The sequence below is a fragment of the Helianthus annuus genome, chromosome 13 (genome assembly GCF_002127325.2).
Source record: "Helianthus annuus cultivar XRQ/B chromosome 13, HanXRQr2.0-SUNRISE, whole genome shotgun sequence".
NCBI lineage: Eukaryota > Viridiplantae > Streptophyta > Magnoliopsida > Asterales > Asteraceae > Helianthus > Helianthus annuus.
The window spans coordinates 5,599,766-5,619,776 of NC_035445.2; the positions used below are offsets into that span (position 1 = coordinate 5,599,766).

The 20,011-nt window shown below is 38.8% G+C and overlaps 2 protein-coding genes across 2 annotated transcripts; both read right to left on the reverse strand.

Moving 5' to 3' along the window:
• Window positions 1-1,860: 1,860 nt before the first annotated feature.
• On the reverse strand, window positions 1,861-2,953 carry LOC110902423. The gene is made up of 4 exons (XM_022149077.2): window positions 2,702-2,953; window positions 2,542-2,625; window positions 2,244-2,432; window positions 1,861-2,133 (listed from the first exon to the last, which is right to left on the reverse strand). The coding sequence occupies exons 1-4, from the start codon at window positions 2,951-2,953 to the stop codon at window positions 1,969-1,971; spliced, it is 690 nt and encodes a 229-aa protein (XP_022004769.2). The 3' UTR covers window positions 1,861-1,968.
• LOC110897421 lies at window positions 2,937-9,054 on the reverse strand. Its single transcript, XM_022144174.2, has 4 exons — window positions 8,451-9,054; window positions 3,451-3,582; window positions 3,124-3,365; window positions 2,937-3,028 (listed from the first exon to the last, which is right to left on the reverse strand). Exons 1-4 carry the CDS (start codon window positions 8,521-8,523, stop codon window positions 2,990-2,992), a joined length of 486 nt encoding a protein of 161 aa, XP_021999866.2. The 5' UTR covers window positions 8,524-9,054; the 3' UTR covers window positions 2,937-2,989.
• Between the last annotated feature and the right edge of the window lie 10,957 nt (window positions 9,055-20,011).

The following is a 20,011-nucleotide window of genomic DNA, read 5'->3' on the forward strand; positions in this document are numbered from 1 at the left end:
ATATCTGCAACAACTTGGAGGACAAAACAACCACGAACAGCTTCATTTTCTTCAACTTTTCTCCAAAATCTTTAAGTCTTCAAGATGTTTGGCGGAAACAAACATCAAATCAAGAGCAATGGTGATTCAGAAGGCGGTTAGACCATTCTGAATCGGTAAATAGCTCTGATACCACTGTGAAAGCACCGGATCGATGACGAACATCAAACATTGCACTTGATTCAAGACATGAAGAACAAAATATGATGAACAAGATAGAAATATGTAGAAGATGAACTCTTTATTATGAATCAGTCATCACAGATTACACAAACCAAAGGAGTATACATCATCTACAAGCTGGTTTAGATCACAAAGATCTAAACCCTAGCTTTCTCTCACTAACACATAGTCTCTCTCTCTCTAGAATTCACACAGAAGGATGAACGAGTGGGAGAGGTGCACCAAGCTACAAGAGTTTTTCCTAATCTACACAATACACACATATATATAGGCTAGGGACTAAACTTCAGACAAACCAATTCTACACCAAAACTCAGACAAAAGTTCTCCTAAAACTTGGACAAGTTGTCCCTAGGATAAACTTGGGACTAACTTTCAAGACATGTACACTAAAGACCCTAACAATTGGAAGGCATGCACTTTTCACTCAAAGTGCATTAACAACTCCCCCTTGATCAATGCAGGTCTTCATGTGGTCTTGAATTCTTCGTTATGGTTGACTTCAACTTGGACTTCTACTTTGGTTGACCAGAACTAGAACTGATAAGCGACAGTTACCCGGCAGGAACTGCACTTACATATTATTTGAAGTTGTTTATGTTTAAGACTTGTTAAAACTCCCAGAGATAATTAAAATCACAAGATTTGTTGAGTTTTTGAGGTTAAAACGCAAAACATCATTGTTTCTGGTGAGGTCGTCGGAATAGTACACCGGAATTAGTCATCGGAAAAGTACAAGTTGTTTTGAAATCTTATTGGTTGACCTGCAATTTTGTTTATGGAACAGACTCTCATTCTTTTATCTCCTGTGGTAGTTTTTCTCTCTTTGTGCAAAATTATCAAGCAAAAGTTCACAGTCATCTCAATTTCAAACAGAAATTATACAATTTGATGGTATATATCGCTCATTAATTTGATTCGCATAGACGAAAGTTAGTTTTTATAATATTCCAATGAAAGCTAAGTGAATATCCAACTTTGAACTTTAGTGTGGATATATGAGATTATGCGACAGTTTGTTATGATCCTGACCATCGCTTAAAGATTGAAATTATACACCTTCATTTAAATTTTCAACCAATCCCAACACCCTATTATCAAACCCACCGGCTTTTCACTTCATCGGTCTTCACATGTTCAACCCATTTATATAGTTCATTGTTAATGGTCCATTCTACCATTGTTTTAAAAGACCATTATTTCCATTTTACCAACGTTTATAACATAACCCAAATATCTCAGGCCCATTAAATTTTCACTACAAGAACAGGGCACCTTTAGCGGCGACGGCTGTCGCCGGTATTGACCGCTTTTGTCGCCGCTATTGACTATTAGCGGTGACATGTCGCCGGTAAAGCATCGCCGGTATTGCTCGGACGCTATTGACTGACTATCGCCGGTATTGATGGCTGTCGCCGGTATTGATGCTGCACTTTTAGCGACGACAGTTGTCGTCGCTAAAAGTGTCGCCGGTGTTGACTTTCGTCGGTAAAGGGTGAAGAGCAATAGCGGCGACACATGTCGTCGCTAAAAGTCTATTTTTTTTTTAATACAGCAGCTGTATATACAGCTGCCCAGCCAGTTTTACGGCCGAAAAAACAAAACCTGCCTATTTTCAAACAACGCAAGCATACGCAATGAACATAATCAACATATACTAAAGGTAATATAATTAAAAACTACGTTTAAGTCGTACATTATATCCTACAACGTTTAATTAAATCCAAAGCATACATTAAAAACAAGTCACTCATCGTCATCGTTATCGTTGGGTTCATCGTCGGATTCATTATCGAATAAGTTGTCAGAATCGTAGCCTTTTGACTTTCCTTTTCCTTTTCCTTGTGAAGCAAGATAGTTGTTAAGTTGGTTCAAAAATGACGGGGTTTGGAACAAGCTGTTAACAAAATCCTACAATAATAGATAGCAAAACGTATATTAGCATATTAATTAACGCTACCAACATATATTTAACAAGGAAACATGCGTTCGTTTGTCATTTTTTAAATTGCGCAGTTTACCTCGGAAAAGGGTTCTTGCGTCCGAGCTTGCGAAGACGACATGTTAGATGACGAGTGCGAGGACGTGTTGGAAGAAGGTTTAGGCCCCATCCCGCGGTACCATCCTCGCCGCTCACCCAACGCTTCCTGATACGGGGCAATTGGCGGACCCTCACCGCTCCATTGACTTGTGGCCTGTTGTATGTTCCGCTGTATTTTACGAAGATGATTAAATATATGTGTGTATATATATATATATATATATATATATATATATATATATTTGTTATAGAAAATAATACTTAAAAGAAATACTTACGTAATTTTGTTCAGCAACCGGATCAACCCAATTCCCTTGATTGTCCGTGTGGGTTTTAGCATACGTAGGTACCCAATCCATATCCTGTTTAACATTAAACTTAGATTAGACATTAAATAAACAAAAGCTTACACACACGCACACATACATAAAACATTACATTTTTATAGGCGGTGCTACCGTACGAAGATGTCCCCCCACGGTATGGGAATTGTTGTTTCTCGCGTACTAGTGTGTTGGCCTCGCTTCTTTTAATATATTTAGCTTCCCGGAAACCTTCAATGGTTCTCAACCAGTTATCATAGGGCATATCCTTGGGATGGAATGCCCGTGCACTCTCAAGATCATTGTAACCTCCCTTGCTCTTAAATAATTTTTTAGCCTCGTACTTGCGGTTAGAGTACCGCTTCATAAGCACAGTCCTAATGCCACCCGTCAAGTTTTTGGCCTAATAGTCACGTTCCACTTCATCAATATTGAAATTTTCCTACAAATTAAATAAAAAAGTTAAAATATCATATATAAATTAGATTTGCATGTGCTTAAATATTTGATAAAATTTTATGCATATAAGTTATTTACCCGTAAGTGGTTCATGAGGGCATCCTTGTAATGTTGTTCAACGTTATCCCATCCAATTTTATCGAAGGGGATGGACCGCCACATATACAGGCCGGCCTCCCGTGAAAACATATCCCTTGATTTACCAACAGGGGTATACGTCACCTGCCTGTCAAACGTAAGCGATACAGGCCCCCCCGCTTTTACCAGACGCCTTAGTTTCTCGTTTTTTGCTTTCCCCCTAACCCTCTTCGGGGGAACCGCTGCAATTAAAACAAAAATAATTAGTAACAACATTTATAATATATAAAATATAAGGACTACAAAATAATTTAGTAAAAGACTTACCGTCTGTCTCATGTGTGCCACGAAATCCACCAGGAGGAATCGGTGGATCACCAGCGCCGTCACCCCCATGTCCCCAGGGGGCCACATCAGCCATCAGATACGCGAATATCAACAATATCGAAAACATACTCCCTATAAAGTTACAAATGTTACAGCATGTGTATCTAATACAAATTAAGGGAAAGTACAACAAGTGTAACTCAAATTCAAATAAATATTTCAAACAAGTGTTAATCAATTACAAATCAATAAAAATTACAATAACTTTTCTTTTAGTCAGACTCCACATAATCGGGATCATCCTCATCATAAGCAGCCTCGACCTCATCAGAATCAGTCTCGACTTCAAACACTTCATCGACGGTGGCCGTTGGGGGATCAACTTCAATTGAAGGCTCACCCGCAGTAACATGAGAAGATCCAATTTGAAAGTATTGGGTCAAGTCAATGACAAGTGGACAGTCAGATGAAGAGTTGTTGTCAACAACGTCACTATCTTCTAAGCGTTTGCCAACATTTTGAACCTTATTGACGCGGTCATCACTTAATGGCCGATCCCAAATTCTTCGATGATTAACATTTTCGACTACCCACCTATGTTTATTTTTTTGGTTTCGAGACGTTTCTTGGATGAAGAACACTTGTTTGGCTTGCGAAGCAAATATGAGTTGATCGTCTTTGTCCCATTCATGTTCAATGCTTATACTGGTGATATTATTGTCATGGTTTACACCCCTTTGAGTATCAAACCACTTGCACCGAAATAGGACAGTGGAATAATCATTTGTATAACGCAACTCAATAATTTCTTCTAATTGGCCATAAAATTTCACACCGTTCTCTCCAACCACTTCCACCCCAGAGTTTTGCGTTGCGCATTTTGCATCACGTTCAAGTGTCTTAAACCTAACACTGTTGACTATGCAAGCAATGTAAGTGTAAGCAGTCATTTTCGCACAAATTGAAAGAGCATACAACTCCGGGTGGAATTCTGGAGAATTTTGTGTTTTCATCGAATGGACCTAAAAAATATATAGTAATAATGTTTGTTATATATGTATTACCTAGCAAGTATAGAGTAATGAGTGTTATATATGTATTATACCTTATGGAGAAACCATCCCGGAAATTTGGTTTTAAGATCATCATGGGGATGTGTATGTTTGAATTCACTACATTGATGACAAATATAAGAAAGGAACGAAAAATACCAATTAACAGATTATGAAATGTTAAAGATAGAAGCACTCACTTCATGTACTCCCTAACTTCTGCGCAGTTTTCGAGGACAAACCATTCCATCTTGCTTTTTTCGATGAATGATAGATATTTCTCCTTTCTTGCGCCAACATAACGACATTTTGACTCAAACACCCATAACTTTCTTTTTTCAACAACGACATCATCGTTTCTATCTGGGCGATTGAAGTTAGTCTGAACATCTTTAAGGTACATTGAACAAAATGTTAGAGCTTCTTCAAACACATAACATTCAGCTATACAACCTTCAGGCCTTGCCGGGTTTTTAACATAGTTCTTTAGTTTTTTCATGTACCTTTCAAATGGATACATCCATCTAAAAGCTACTGGACCTCCCGCAATCGCTTCATCAGGTAAATGCACAAGTAAATGAACCATAATGTCAAAAAACGCAGGTGGATAGATCATCTCTAACTTGCATAAGATGGTAACAATGTCATCCTTTGCTTTCTTCATATCATCCACCGATAGTGTTCTAGAGCAAAGTTGCTTAAAGAACATACAAAGGTCTACTATTGGTGTAGATGTATCTTTAGTCAAAAGCCCTCTAACCCCAATCGGTATCAAACGTTGCATGAGGATATGACAGTCATGAGATTTCAACCCGGTAATGTTAGCATTGTTATCTGTCACCCTCTTACTGATATTCGATCCAAACCCATCTGGTAATTTAACATTTTTTATAAACTGACAAAAAAGTTTTCGATCATCGGACTTGAATGAGTACTTTGGGTGGGGACTTAAGAACTTGCCACCCGATTGTTTCAGCCATTGTGACGGCCGAATGTTTAGTTTTTCCAAGTCAGACCGCGCATTTGGCGTGTCTTTGCTCTTATCGTTCATCAGAAGAGTACCGAGCAAGCTGTCGCACACATTTTTCTCTATATGCATTACATCTAAGTTATGTTTCAGCTGCAGAGAAGACCAATACTCAAGGTCAAAAAATATGCTTCTTTTGGACCAGTTCAACTCGAAATCTGACCGGGTTATCCTCCTACCTCCAAAATCTGGATGCTTGCCTGGTAGACGATTAATTAAACGACCTAGTTGAGCTTCTATGTCAGCTGGGCTAAACTGTCTCGGAGGGTCTCGTGTCTCGGGTCTCCCGTTAAAGTCGAGACTTGTTCTCCAAGGATGGTTGGCATCTAAGAACCGGCGATGGCCAACATAAGCACATTTACCAGTTACACGTATTGAAGGAGTGTCTTGGTTACAAGTTGGGCATGCCATGTAGCCTTGTCCGCTCCAACCTGATAGGCTACTACGGGCTGGAAAGTCATTTATGGTCCATAACAACGCCGCCTTCATTGTGAAGTATGTGTTTGTTGCTGCGTCTTTAGTACGTACACCTGTCTGCCACAATTGCTTAAGCTCATCCACTAACGGTCTAAGGAAAACGTCCATGTCTTTCCCCGGTGATTTAGGGCCAGGAATCAACAAGGTCAACATGAATGTGGACTCTCGCATGCATAGCCAGGGAGGCAGATTATATGTGGTGAGTATAACCGGCCACGTGCTATGAGTCGAGGATCCACTACCGTTGTTAAAGGGATTAAAACCGTCAGCTGCAAGCCCTAAGCGAACATTTCGTGGCTCCATCGTGAAGTTTGGGTACTTTTTATCAAAGTCTTGCCATGCAGATCCATCAACTGGATGACGCATAGTCCCATCTTCCGATCGTCCGGTACTATGCCATATCATATCTTTCGCTGTGTGCCTTGAACAATACAAACGTCGTAGTCTAGGCGTCAAAGGAAAGTATCGTAACACCTTACGAGCCACCTTCGTGCCTTTTGTGTCTTTATCGACCCATCGACTCTCATTACAAACGGGACAATTTTGCAAGGACTCGTTTTCTTTCCAAAAGAGAGCACAATCATTTGTGCACACATCTATCATCTCATATGCCAAACCAATCTTCTTAAATGTCTTCTTAGCTACATAATACGAAGGGGGAATCTTGTTGCCTTCTGGCATTGACTCTCGCAACAACGAGATGAGTCGATCTACTCCTTCATTTTAAAAATGGTACGTATCCTTTATATTCAAAAGTTTTGCTAAAAAGTCGATAGAAGAAAACTTAGTACAACCAGGATATAATTCTGTTTCAGCTTCCTTTATCAGGTCTTCAAAATCATCAACAACACCGCTACTATCTCCATTCGAGTTCTCTTGGTTAAGGTATGTATCTTCTTCCATACGCTCCCCCCTAATGTCTTCAATAACGTTTACCATACCGTCTTGTGGCGCAACATCGTTTACTTGTGCAATTGGAGTCGTGTCCCTGTGATAGGTCCACGAAGTGTATTCCTTCCAAAATTTGTTAATATGCAAATGGTATTTCATTTCTGCCATAGTTATTAAGCCGGAATTTTTACATTGGGTACACGGACATCTAACTTCATCGTGGTTTTTTATCACTCTTTCACACATCTCGATAAATGACTCGAGTCCTTGCTTGTATTGAGGTGAATGACGTGGGGAATCAATCCAACTTTTATCGATAGGCATTATGCAACTGAAAGAAAATCTAATTTAGGATTAACAAGACAAGGGTAGGCTGCTAAACCCACTTTTTGAACACTTTATCTCACATGTGAATGTGTATTACATGATTGTTTGTTTAAGAAAAATTCGGCAGCATTTCCTCTTAGCTCCCAAGTATATATGTAATGATATATATACCCGAGGAGCAAAGAGAAAATGATAACCGAATCCTTCTTAAACAAACAATCATGTAATACACATTCACATCCTAAATGAGATAAAGTATTCAAAAAGCAGTCCCAAGATAAACGGGGACAACCCGAAATTAATTTCTAAATCAATTTCGGGCGGGTATTTCTAAGCTCGCTATGTTTAAAATGATTCATTTAAGCTTGTTATGTTCTTAATGATTGTTTTAAATTTTGGGCGGAATGTTATGTTTTAAATCATGATTTCAATTTCGATTGGGTGTTTTCTTAGCTCGTTATGTTTGAAATGATGATTTCATACATACTAACATACACAATTTACATACCTAAACTAAAAATTATACAATTTCTAAACTTAAAAAAAAACGAACCATTATACAATTTACATACACATTTTTCAAATACACCTACATTATACAATGTAAACATATAACAATTATACAAACATACATACATTCATTCATACACTTACATACCCACATACAACTTAAACTAAAAATTATACAATTTACATACTAACAATAATACAAACATACATACTAACATACTAAACTAAAAATTATACATTTTCTAAACTTTAAAAAAAAAAAAACTAACCATTATACAATTTACATACACATTTTTCAAATACACCTACATTATACAATTTACATACTAACAATTATACAAACTTACATACATTCATTCATACACTTTACATACTAACAATCATACAAACATACATACTAACATACACAATTTACATACCAAAACTAAAAATTATAGAATTTCTAAACTTAAAAAAAAAAACTAACCATTATACAATTTACATACACATTTTTCAAATACACCTAACATACACAATTTACATAACAAAACTAAAAATTATAGAATTTCTAAACTTAAAACAAAAAAAAATAAAAAATAAAAAAATAACAATTTACATAACAATCATACCAACATACAAACATACATACTAACATACACAATTTACATAACAAAACTAAAAATTATAGAATTTCTAAACTTAAAACAAAAAAAAATAAAAAATAAAAAAAAACTAACCGGTTTTTGAGGTGGTGACCGGAGAAGAGATGGTGGTGACCGGAGAAGAGATGGCGGTGACCGGAGAAGACATGGCGGTGACCGGAGTTTCTTCCACAAACACAAAAATACACAAAAAATAGCAAAAATTAAAGCCTATAACGCGTATGTAACAAATGTAGAGAAGAAATGTAGCATAAACATGTTAAACTAACCGAGTGGGCCAAAATTCGGGAAGAACCGGCGGTGGAAGGAAGAAATTTGGGGGGAAAGTGAAGAAGAAAGAGGGAAAGTCGCTGATAAAGTGTTTTTACGTTTCGACTTTTAGCGGAGACGCTATGTCGCCGGTATTGATCCTATCGTCGCCGCTATTGGGTTAATCAGGATAAGATTTTTGTGGCTAGGGTTTAATGTGGGACACAGACTTTTAGCGGAGACAGCTGTCGCCGCTAATAACCTACTTTTTGTCGCCGGTATTGCCTTTCAAGTCCCCAACCGTTAGATCAGGATTTTGATCAACGGCTGGGGTTTGGTCTCAGGTTGTGTCACACGGATCGACCAATAGCGGCGACACAAGGGCCGTCGCCGCTAATGGTGTCGCCGCTAAAAGCCTCCCTTTCTTGTAGTGTTTCACAGGCCAATTTTTATTATTTAAATCGGCTATATGGTCATTGTTTGTTAATGGGGATTGGAAGTTAATACACTCTATTGTTTGGCCTCTAAATGAAAGCCCAACTGAATTCCAAGTGACAGCCCCGGTCCAGTTTATATCATCTAAAAAAAACTAAAGCTGGTTTTTGTTAGCAGTCCAAATTAATGTTGATTCGAATCCAAAGAGAAGTCCACTCATTTGAGAAGACCAGTCACGTTGCTTAAAAGAATTTCATATCTTTATGATTAGCTAAGCCCACATTGCTCATTAAGTCGTATGGTTTGAAAATCAACAAAAGCTCTACTTCGTTTGAATCATCAGCCCATACCAAAACAAGCCCTCCTTGTAAAAAAAAAAAAGGAACCATTTCACACATTATTTTGAAAGCCCATATATGGTTTGGATTTTTAAATTGAAGCCCAACACCAATATCTTTTATGAAGTCCATTGCTAATAATGCTAATAACTTGTGGGGTATTCTAAATTCAAACCTCAAGCAAGTTTCACAATCATGCAATTCTTCGGCATGGGCTCAAAAGTGTTTAGGACTTCCATAAAATGGCAACTAATCTGTACCGTTGGATTCCAGATTCGAATGCGGACAATACTTATATGCAAAAGGGTTTAGCACCATCTTGGTTTCACTCTACTATACCGTCAAATAACCTTCCACCACCAAAAATAAATCATTGGGCTACACCTTCTGTCGGTTGTGATCAGACTGTAACATTGAAGAATGATAGTCAAACAAGAACTACGTTCTATGTAGAAATTGTCAAGAACGTCAGTGATGGTGAGTCCTCGGGTGAAAAGATGATAGTTCCGGACACAGCGGTATTTCGGATGAAGATTAGTGGCGAGGATCAGTACCTTTAGCTTTAGTGGCGACTATTGCCTCTTTTGTTGTAGTGTAGTGTCATAATGATGGCGGCTCTCCTAAATCTCAGAAACATTGATTTGAGTAGCTCCACAAATGGATTGGGTTGGGAAGGAGTGTCAACTTCCTATAGCTAATGAAATCCTTTTGGGATTCATCCAAATTTTCATAATTAGTAACTAAAAACCCAATGTGGTTTACACCTTGCTACAAATCCTATTCGTCGAATGCACCGTTGCACCGTTGGGGATAAAGTAATCTTCACAATTAGTTTTATATATCGTAAAACAAGATTGTGTGATTTAGTCTTCTAAAGCGAATGGAGATCTAAGACGATATCACTATACATATGATTATGGAGTTGTTTAATGAATCATTTTTCGAAAGAATCCCATAAATTTTTTTTATGGGCCACAAGAGTATATTGGTTGCAAAGATTTGAGAGTCAAATTAGTCGAGATTGCATACTTGGTTCCACATTGATCGATTTATGATGGCATAATCTTTAATTGAATATACACTTATGCAATAAAACTAATAAAGCCTACCTTTTATAAGATTCTGATTGTTCTACTTTCTATGGATTCAAACGGGAGGATTTGTTGGCATAAATTCAAATCATATGTTTTCTTTATCATAATCTATGCATGTATTTGACACATATTTATTACATGTGTGGTGTTGGTCTCCCTTACCCTAATATCGCCGGAACCGTTATTTGAACTGTCGCCGGTGGCTCGACGAAGATTGGAAAGTGTTGGTTTAGGGTGCGAGGACTGGTATGATTAGCCTACCATTGCTAATCTGTATCTACCGTTCATCCTAAATCGATCCTTTGCTTCTTCCATTCGCCTTCCGGGACTTCTTCCGGGATTAATTCCTGTGAGTATCAGTGCTCGAAGTCCAGACCTTGATTTCTTAGTTTGTCTGTTTTTGATCGCGGCTATCTTTATAGTTCAGCTAGATTGAAACGAATCCAATTAACCTTTTAAACTCTACGTCTTTGCGGCGGTGATACCCTCATTAGGAATGTGTTAATGCACTTTTGGGTGATAAGTGCAAGGCTTCCAACATTTAGGGTCTTTATTGAACAAGTGTCTAAACTTAGTCCCTAAGAAGTTCCTAGGGAGAATTTGTCCCTAAGAAGTTCCTAGGGACAACTTGTCTAAGGTTTTGGAAGAGTTTTTGTTAGTCAGAGTTTTTGCTTTGTCTGAGTTTTGTATAGTTTAGACTTTGTCTGAGTTTTGTGGCAAAAACTCTGTGCTTGCTTTGTGCTTTATGTTTTGTCCGGGCTTTCTATTTAGTGTTGAAAGTCCGGGTTTCACCTTGTATATATACTTTAATATGGAATAGACAAGGTAACGATTTCTGTGTGAATTTCTGTGCCCTAATCATTGTGTTTTGTCTGGCGGCGCTTTGTGTGAGTGACGTCATTCATCTTCATCAAGAATACTCAGTGCATTCTTGATTTCTCTCTCAAATCCTTGCATTCTTGTGTTTCATCTACAGTGGTTGATCATCAGGTGGATTCCGCACACCTGTTGGTTGCTTTAGCTGAGTGAGATCTTGGACCAGGAGGCCTTACAAGTGGTATCAGAGCAGTGTGCTCATACTACTGTAGGTGTTCTTAGTTTGAAGGTTTTGGTGAGATTAGTTCATACTTTGATACGGTTTAGTGAGATTTTAGTGAGTTTTTGTGTTCTATTCATGATTCTTCATTCATATCTAGTGATTTGATGATGGATTTTGAGTAGTTTAGTGAGTTTTTAGTGTTTTCTTCATCTGGGTTTTACAGGGGTTTTTGTTCTTGTTCATACAAAGCTTTGAAGGAGAGAAAGATTCTGAGTTTTGATCTTTGGAAGCTTGGTCCGTGGTTTACACTTTGTGTTTGTGTCTCCGGGGTATTATTGAACCAGTGTGTAGTCACATTGGGGAGATACTCCGAAGATTGGCTCCTTTTGAGTTTTGAGACTTGTCTGAGTTTCAAATCAGTCTGAGCTTTGTCCCTGTCTGAGTTTTCCTTATTAAGTTATTAGAGTCTGAGTTTCTCTTTTAGTTTGGTCCGATCTTCTCTCTTTTAGGTAATTTAGTCCGTGTTTGTTGGTTGTCCGTGGAAGTTATCAACTATATTAGGTCCGAGTTTAGTTGTTTTTAGTTTGTCCGAGTTCCTTCAAATACTCTAGTCCGAGTTTAGTTGTTTTTAGTTTGTCCGAGTTCCTTCAAATACTCTAGTCCGAGTTCTTTTATTAAGGTGAGTCCGAATTTTATTCTCTATAGTAGGGTCCGAGTTTTTTAGTTCTTGTTTGAGTCCGAGATATTGATCCTGTTTGTCCGAATTTTATGTGTCTATTTATGTCCGAGTTTGATTTAATATATATATAGCCCGAGTTTTCAGTTAACTTTGTGTCCGAGTTTAGATGTGTTAAGTTGAGTCCGAGTATAATAAAGTTTAGTCTATAGTCCGAGTCAATAGTTGAGTCCGAGTTTTTAGATATAGTTGAGTCCGAGTTTTTAGATATAGTTTAGTCTATAGTCCGAGTCAATAGTTGACTCCGAGTATAATAAAGTCTGAGTCAATAGTTGAGTATAATAAAGTCTGAGTCAATAGTTGAGTCCGAGTATAATATTATAGTCTGAGTTTATAGTTGAGTCCGAGTATAATAAAGTTTAGTAATGTTATAGTGAGTCCGATTTTTAGTTGAGTTATATTATATATATATTTAGTCCGAGTTTCCTTTTTCTTTTATTAAATTTTCTGTCCGAGTTTAGTTTCAATAGAGTCTGAGTTTTAAGTGCTTTCTCTTGGTCCGAGTTTGTTGTCTACTTCATCAAGTCCGAGTTGTATCTCTTGTCTAGTCCGAATTTCTTAAACAGTTCCTGAGTCCGAGTTTCTTTTTGTGTTGTCCGAGTTTATTATACATATCTTAGTCCGAGTATTTTAAATATATTAGAGTCCGAATTTTCCTTGTTATTTAGAGTCCGAGATTAATTATTTATTGAGTCCGAGTTCTTTTAGGTTAATTTGTCCGAATTTTTCTAAGATATAAGTGTCCGAGTTTTTTCAATCATATAGTTGGTCTGAGGTTAAATTCCTAACAGTGTTGTGTCCGAGTTCTTTAGTTTGTGTGCTATTTCAGGTTTCTGTGATCCGGGGTTCACACTCTGATTGAAGCTCACTTCACTGCTTGGAAGTTCTCTGTTGTTTCCTAAAAATGGCAAACAACAATTTGACTACAATGGTGCAAAACCTCAAGCACAATGCTGAGGTAGGAAGTAACGACAAACCTCCTTTGTTGATCAATGAACTTGATTTTCCTGAGTGGAAGGAGCGTTTTGAAAGATATATTCGAGCAAAAGACATCAAAATCTGGTTGTGTATCGTTAAAGGATGTGGTGCTACTCCAATACGTACGTTGACGATTGATACGTATTTGGGGCTTACTGACGAACAGAAGAGATTCTTTGATTGTGAAGAGAAAGCTATGTCGATGATAACAATGGCTATGCCACAATCGATACTTCATACGTTTCGTAAGAGAAGTACTTCGAAAGAGTTGTGGGATAGCATGATAGAGCGATATGAAGGAAATGCAATCTACAAGAAACGACGACTCGAGAAGTTGAAGACTCAATTCGTTGTGTTTAAAGCGTTAAAGAATGAGTCATTTGATGACACTGTGAATCGATTTTATCATCTGCTGAGCGAACTTGATAGAAGTCAAGAGAATATCTACACTGAATTCGAGAAGGTTGAGAAGTTTCTGAATTGTCTTTCTAGAGAATGGAATATGTACACCGCTTTGATCAGAGAGGGTGTTCTCTACGAAGAGCTTACATTGGAAGAAGTTGTTCAGAAGCTGAGGGGTTACGCTTGGAATATGGAAGATCAAGCATCTGATTTCGAGAAGATCCAAGATCCTCAGTTGTATAAGGCTTCGAAACCAACGGATAAGGGTAGTAATGGTGGAGTCGGTGTTGCTTTGTATTCGGAAAATGAAGGTCCTGCAAGTGAACACGCCTTCATAAGCAACAATGACAGTTCAGGTGGAACAAACAATTCAAATCATGGGATGTACTCTTCTAGTGGAGCTCAGAAATGTCAAGGAACAAGCCTGAACATTCCTAAGATAGATGCAAGCTGTTTAAAGATGATTGAAGAAAACATGAGTCTGTTGGCGTCCTTCATGACTGCCTACGAGAACTTCTGTCTTGGGAAACTCGTTGAACCGTCAAGTCTCGATGAAGACTTTGATCAGATAGATCAAGACGAGATGGAAGAACTTGATCTACAGCTCAATATGGCACTGTTAGTCCGTAGAGCGAAGAGGTTTCTGCTGAAGACGGGTAAGAAGTTCATAGGAGGTCAGACAAAGACTCGAATGGGAGTCGACATGTCAAAAGTAAAGTGTTACAACTGCGGGATCTACGGGCATTTCGCACGTGATTGTCGAAAGCCGAAGATGGAAAGATCTGACAGAGACAACAACTCCCGAGGAAACAATTCAAGACCTCAAAACAATGCATCAAATGTTGCTTCCAACACAAGTGCTCGTTCAAGTGGGTCTGAAAATCTTACACCTTCGACAAACAATGCAATGGTGGCTCAACCTCTACAGAGTGTGACTGAGCCTTATGACTGGTGTTGTGCTTTGGAAGACATCTCAGGAGCTATTGTGTCACAAGCATTTATAGCTGAAATTGTGAACGAAGAAGTGTGTGAAGAGGTTGTCGAAGAGACTAGCATTGAGGAGCTTGCAGTTGTAGCTGAGGTTATTGGGGAAGAATTAGATTCGGGGAATGTTGCCGAGAATGAAAGTCCTTCGATCGAAGAGACTGTTGAGAAGCCTAGCAAGACAGAAGATGGAGAAAAAGGAGAACGCTTTGAATTCAACATCTCCACAGCTGAAATGCAGCAATTTGCGGATGCAGAAGCTAAAAGGTTGGAAGAAAATTCCGTAGAAAACGTGGCTTGTGCATTCATGGCTGGCATTGAGGTAAAATCATCTTCTGTAGATAAGCGATGTGCTAGATGTGTTGAGTTTGTGACTAAAATTGATAGATATGCACTTCATAACACAAACTTAATTGCAGATTTAGAAAAATCCAGAGAACTCATTGCTGTGCTGTCTAATTCGGATAAAGAACACCGAATTAAGATAAAAGCACTGAAAAATGATATCTCTGAATTTGAGAGACTTGTGGCTGTGGGTAATCTTAGAAATCAGGAATTAAAATCTGAACTTGAAATGAATCAAAATTGTGTTTTGGAAAAGAACAAAATCATTTTGGAAAAAGATAATCTGATTTTAGATTTGCAACGAAAGATTGAAAAATTCAGGGATTCATCCGAAGTGATGAACTTCTGTATTAACAGCCAACGTCTCAAAGAATCTGAGGAAGGAATGTTTGGCATTGGTTATAACAAGGTGCCTCCACCGGTAAACCATAATTATACATCAATGCCAAGCATCGATCCTGAATTGGCAAACTTTGTGCCAACGACCCCTCTGACAGTTGAACCACAAAGTGAGTCAGAATCTGAACCAGATGAAGTCACTGACTCAGATCAGTCGAAGAAGAGTGGAATTTCAAAGAAAAATGAGGTGAACCTTGAAAATATTGAAAATTTGATAAGCAACAAGATTTTAGAAATTTTCAATCAAGTTCAAAATGAGAAGTCAAAACCTAAGTCACGTGGGAAAACTAAAAAGACTTTGAAAAATATCCCTAAAACTGAGTTTGTTAAAGGGGAGGATTTTGTCAAAGAAGAAGTAAAAATCGAAACAGGTTCCAACTCTCAGTTTGTGAAACAAATTTTGAAAAATTCCACCAACGCCTCTTCATCTTCGACCGATCATGAGGAACGTCCGAAGAACGCTGCGAAAATTCGCAAATGCTACAAGTGTCGTGGGAAAGGACACTTAGCAGCAGACTGTCCACAGGGGTAAATCACTTGTTGATCCTGATCAAAAGAAACCTTTTGTTGACAAGCCACAAAATGAATCAGTTAATGTTGAAAAGAAAAATGGTAAAAATCAAAAGGTTGAGAAAAACAAAGTGATTAAACAAGAAGTAAAACCTGATGTTAAACCAAATGTTAAATCTCAACAAAATCAGGATCAAGAGGAGAAACCCGTTGTTATTAACCGTGGGGACAGATCAGAAAATGTGCCTCAAAGACATGATACTCGTGAGAAAACCCCTCACAGACGACAAAATCATGTCACCTTTCAAGGAGTTGAGAATGACAAACGTTCTGGAGGTTCGAACAACAACTATGCTAGACCTCATGCTCAGAACAGATTCGTGAATGATCGAAATGCGTCACCCCCCCGATTTCCAAATCAAAGACCGGATTCGGATAATCATCCACGATCATTCTCAAGACACGAAGATGCTCCTAGATTTGGTAGGAATTTTGAGCCTCCCAGGAATCAAAATTACAACTACCAAAACTATGGAAGCCGAGGGAATGGAAACTCGGTTATACCAACAGATCGTCAACTCCGTACAATCCACGATTTGCGGGGACTCATTCCAACAATTTTCGAAATGGAAATGGTGGACACAGAGGCGATGATGGTTATTTCAAAGAGTTTTCTTATGTTGACGAATCAGGACGACCCAAGACCATCATGGCTTGGGTCCCACACTCTAACTAAATTTTTGTTGGGGAGTGTAGGAGCAGCTGAAGAGGGCTATCTATATTTGGTATATCGATAGTGGCTGTTCCAGACACATGACAGGAAATAAAGAATTATTGAACAATTTTAAACAATTTCGTGGTGGTTATGTGAATTTTGCCGGTGAAAAGGGTGGTTATATCACCGGTGAAGGCTCCGTGTCGAATGGAAAAATCACGCTGCATAAAGTGAACTACGTTGAAGAACTGAAGCATAACTTGATGTCGGTTTCTCAAATCTATGATAACAAGTACACGATGCTGTTCACTGATAAAGCTTGCTTCGTATTGCGTCCGGGATTTGTTGTTCCTGAAGATTGGATTGTTATGAGGGCTCCAAGGGTGAATAACACATATGTCATGGACATGCGCCCGTTGGTTAACTCATCTGCTCCAGTGACTTGTCTACTTTCAAAGGCGACTGAAGATCAATCGTATCACTGGCATAGGAGAATGGGCCATGTGCATCTGCGAAAAATGAACCACTTAGTGAAAAACAACTTGGTGTTGGGGGTTCCTTTACGTAGTTTTAATATGCACAACAAATGTGAATCATGTGAAAAAGGAAAAATCAAACCAAAGCCTCATAAACCGAAAACAATTAACTCAATCCAAAAGCCACTTGAGTTGCTTCACATGGATCTTTTCGGCCCGATCCATGTTGCTAGCATTGGTGGTATGTCTTATTGCTTAGTTGTTACTGACGATTTCTCACGTTACTCATGGGTATTTTTCTTAAAAACAAAGGATCAAACCGCTGGTATTTTAAGAGATTTATTCAAACAACTTGAGAAAAATTATTCACTTCCTATTAAGAAAATCCGAAGTGACAACGGCACTGAGTTTAAGAATCAGTATATGGATGAGTTATGTCGGGAAATGGGAATAATTCATCAGTTCAGCGCTCCATATGTTCCTCAACAGAACGGAGTTGCAGAACGGAAGAATCGTACCCTAATTGAGGCGGCCCGCACTATGCTTTCTGAATCAAAATTACCAATTTTCTTCTGGGCCGAGGCGGTGAACACTGCATGTTATGTGTTAAATCATGTGCTTACTGTCAAAAGAGAAGATAAAACTTGTTATGAATTGCTTGAAAACAGGAAACCGAACTTATCTGGTTTTCAGCCTTTTGGGATTAAGTGTGTTATCAAACGTACCAAAGATACTCCGAAAATGGGGGAAGTTGGTGAAATTGGGTTCTTTTTGGGTTATGCCAATGGAACTCCAAACAAACGCGTTTATAACATCAAGAAGCGAATAGTGGAGATCGTGTTTGATATAACTCCTTTGAGTTTCGATCCTCCACCGTCCGAATTCGGTCCCAAAAGCGGTTATGATTATGATAAATTATTTGATTCGTTTGATCTTCCTGATGTTTCAGAGGAAGATTCGGAGGTTGTATACACACATCTTGTGAACAAAGATGAAGTGGATGCGAGCTGGAGAGCAAGTATTCCAACTAATGTGTCCTCGAGTGTTCCAGTCGCTGATTCTTCGACCGTAAATGAAGTTGTTGCTGAGAAGATCCCCAATGCAGCTGCTCAAACTACAAGTGGCAATCTATACGTTGACTTTTCAGCATATCCAAATGTTGATGCGTCTTCTGGTAATGGTGGAGCTTCTGGTAGTAATGCACATGCTGAGGGGGAGATTCAATCAAATTTGGGAAACAATCTTCAAGCTCCGGCAATCCCAGTTCCAAGAACAAATATTCATCATCCTGTTGATAATATTATCGGGAATCCAACTGCGGGAGTGCAAACGCGAAGGAGTATTTCAGAGATGCAATGTCTGTTCTCTGCTATCAAGAAAGAAGAAATCTACAATCTTAGCCTGCATGAATGTTTTATCTCTCAGATAGAGCCGAAGAACTATCAAATGGCTCTGAAGGATAATTCTTGGTGTGAGGCGATGCAAGAAGAGTTAGCTCAGTTCGACAAGTTAAAAGTGTGGAATTTGGTCGATCTTCCAAAAGGCCATCATGCAATCAACACGAAATGGGTTTTCAAGTGCAAGAAAGACGATAAGAGTGTCGTTGTCAGAAACAAAGCACGGTTGATTGTTCAAGGCTTCAATCAGGAGGAAGGGATTGATTATACCGAAGTTTATGCACCGGTGGCAAGACTGGAAGCTATTCGTTTGTTTCTAGCTTTTGCTGCACACATGCGTATCAAAGTCTATCAGTTGGATGTGAAAAGCGCTTTCCTTTACCGGAAATTGCATGAAACTGTGTATGTGTCCCAACCACCGGGTTTTGAAGCTCCAGGGTTAGACAACAAGGTCTATTTGTTGGACAAGGCTCTCTACGGTCTCCATCAGGCCCCTCGAGCATGGCACGACACGTTGTCAAAGCATCTATTGGAGCATGGGTTCTCGCGTGGTGCGATTGACTCCACACTGTTCATTTTGAAGAAAGGGGGAGATTTTCTGATCGTGCAAATTTACGTTGATGACATAATTTTTGGTTCTTCAAATGAAGACTTGTGTCGTGAGTTCGAGGCTGTGATGAAGTCAAAGTTTGAAATGAGCGCGATGGGCGAGTTATCTTTCTTTTTAGGTCTTCAAGTGAGTCAAGAAAAAACCGGGACGCACGTGCATCAGACAAAGTATGTCCACGAGATTCTCAAAAGATTTGGATTGGAAGATAGCTTACCCTATGACACGCCTCTACCGACAAATCTCAAGCTTTCACCCGATGATGAGAAAGATCCTGAAGTGGATCCGACTCTATATCGAGCAATGATAGGTTCATTGATGTATCTCACTGCTTCACGACCAGATATTATGTTCTCTGTTTGTTTGTGTGCTAGGTACCAATCAACTCCGAAGGAGTCGCACTTGAAAGCTGTCAAGCGTATTTTCAGATATCTGAAAGGGACGCCTAAACTTGGATTGTGGTATCCAGCTGAAGGTGGTCTCGATTTGATGGCGTATGCTGACGCAGATTTCGGAGGGTCCCGAATGAACAGAAAGTCAACCTCTGGCGGCGCACAACTTCTTGGAAATCGTCTTGTCTCTTGGCAATGCAAAAAGCAAGTTGCCGTTTCTCTATCCACGTGCGAGGCCGAGTACATTGCTGCTTCAAGCTGTTGTGCTCAGGTTTTGTGGATTCAGCAGCAAATGAGAGACTACGGTTTGAATTTTACTCGAACTCCTATCCTTGTTGATAATAACTCTGCCATTTCCATAACAAACAATCCGGTAAATCACTCACGCATTAAGCACATAGATGTTAGGCATCATTTTATTCGCGACTGTGCTGAGAAGGGTTTAATAGAAGTGGTTAGGGTAGACACCTTGGATAATCTTGCCGATCTGTTTACGAAAACATTCGATCGGGCTAGATTTGAAAATCTGGTCCGAATGAT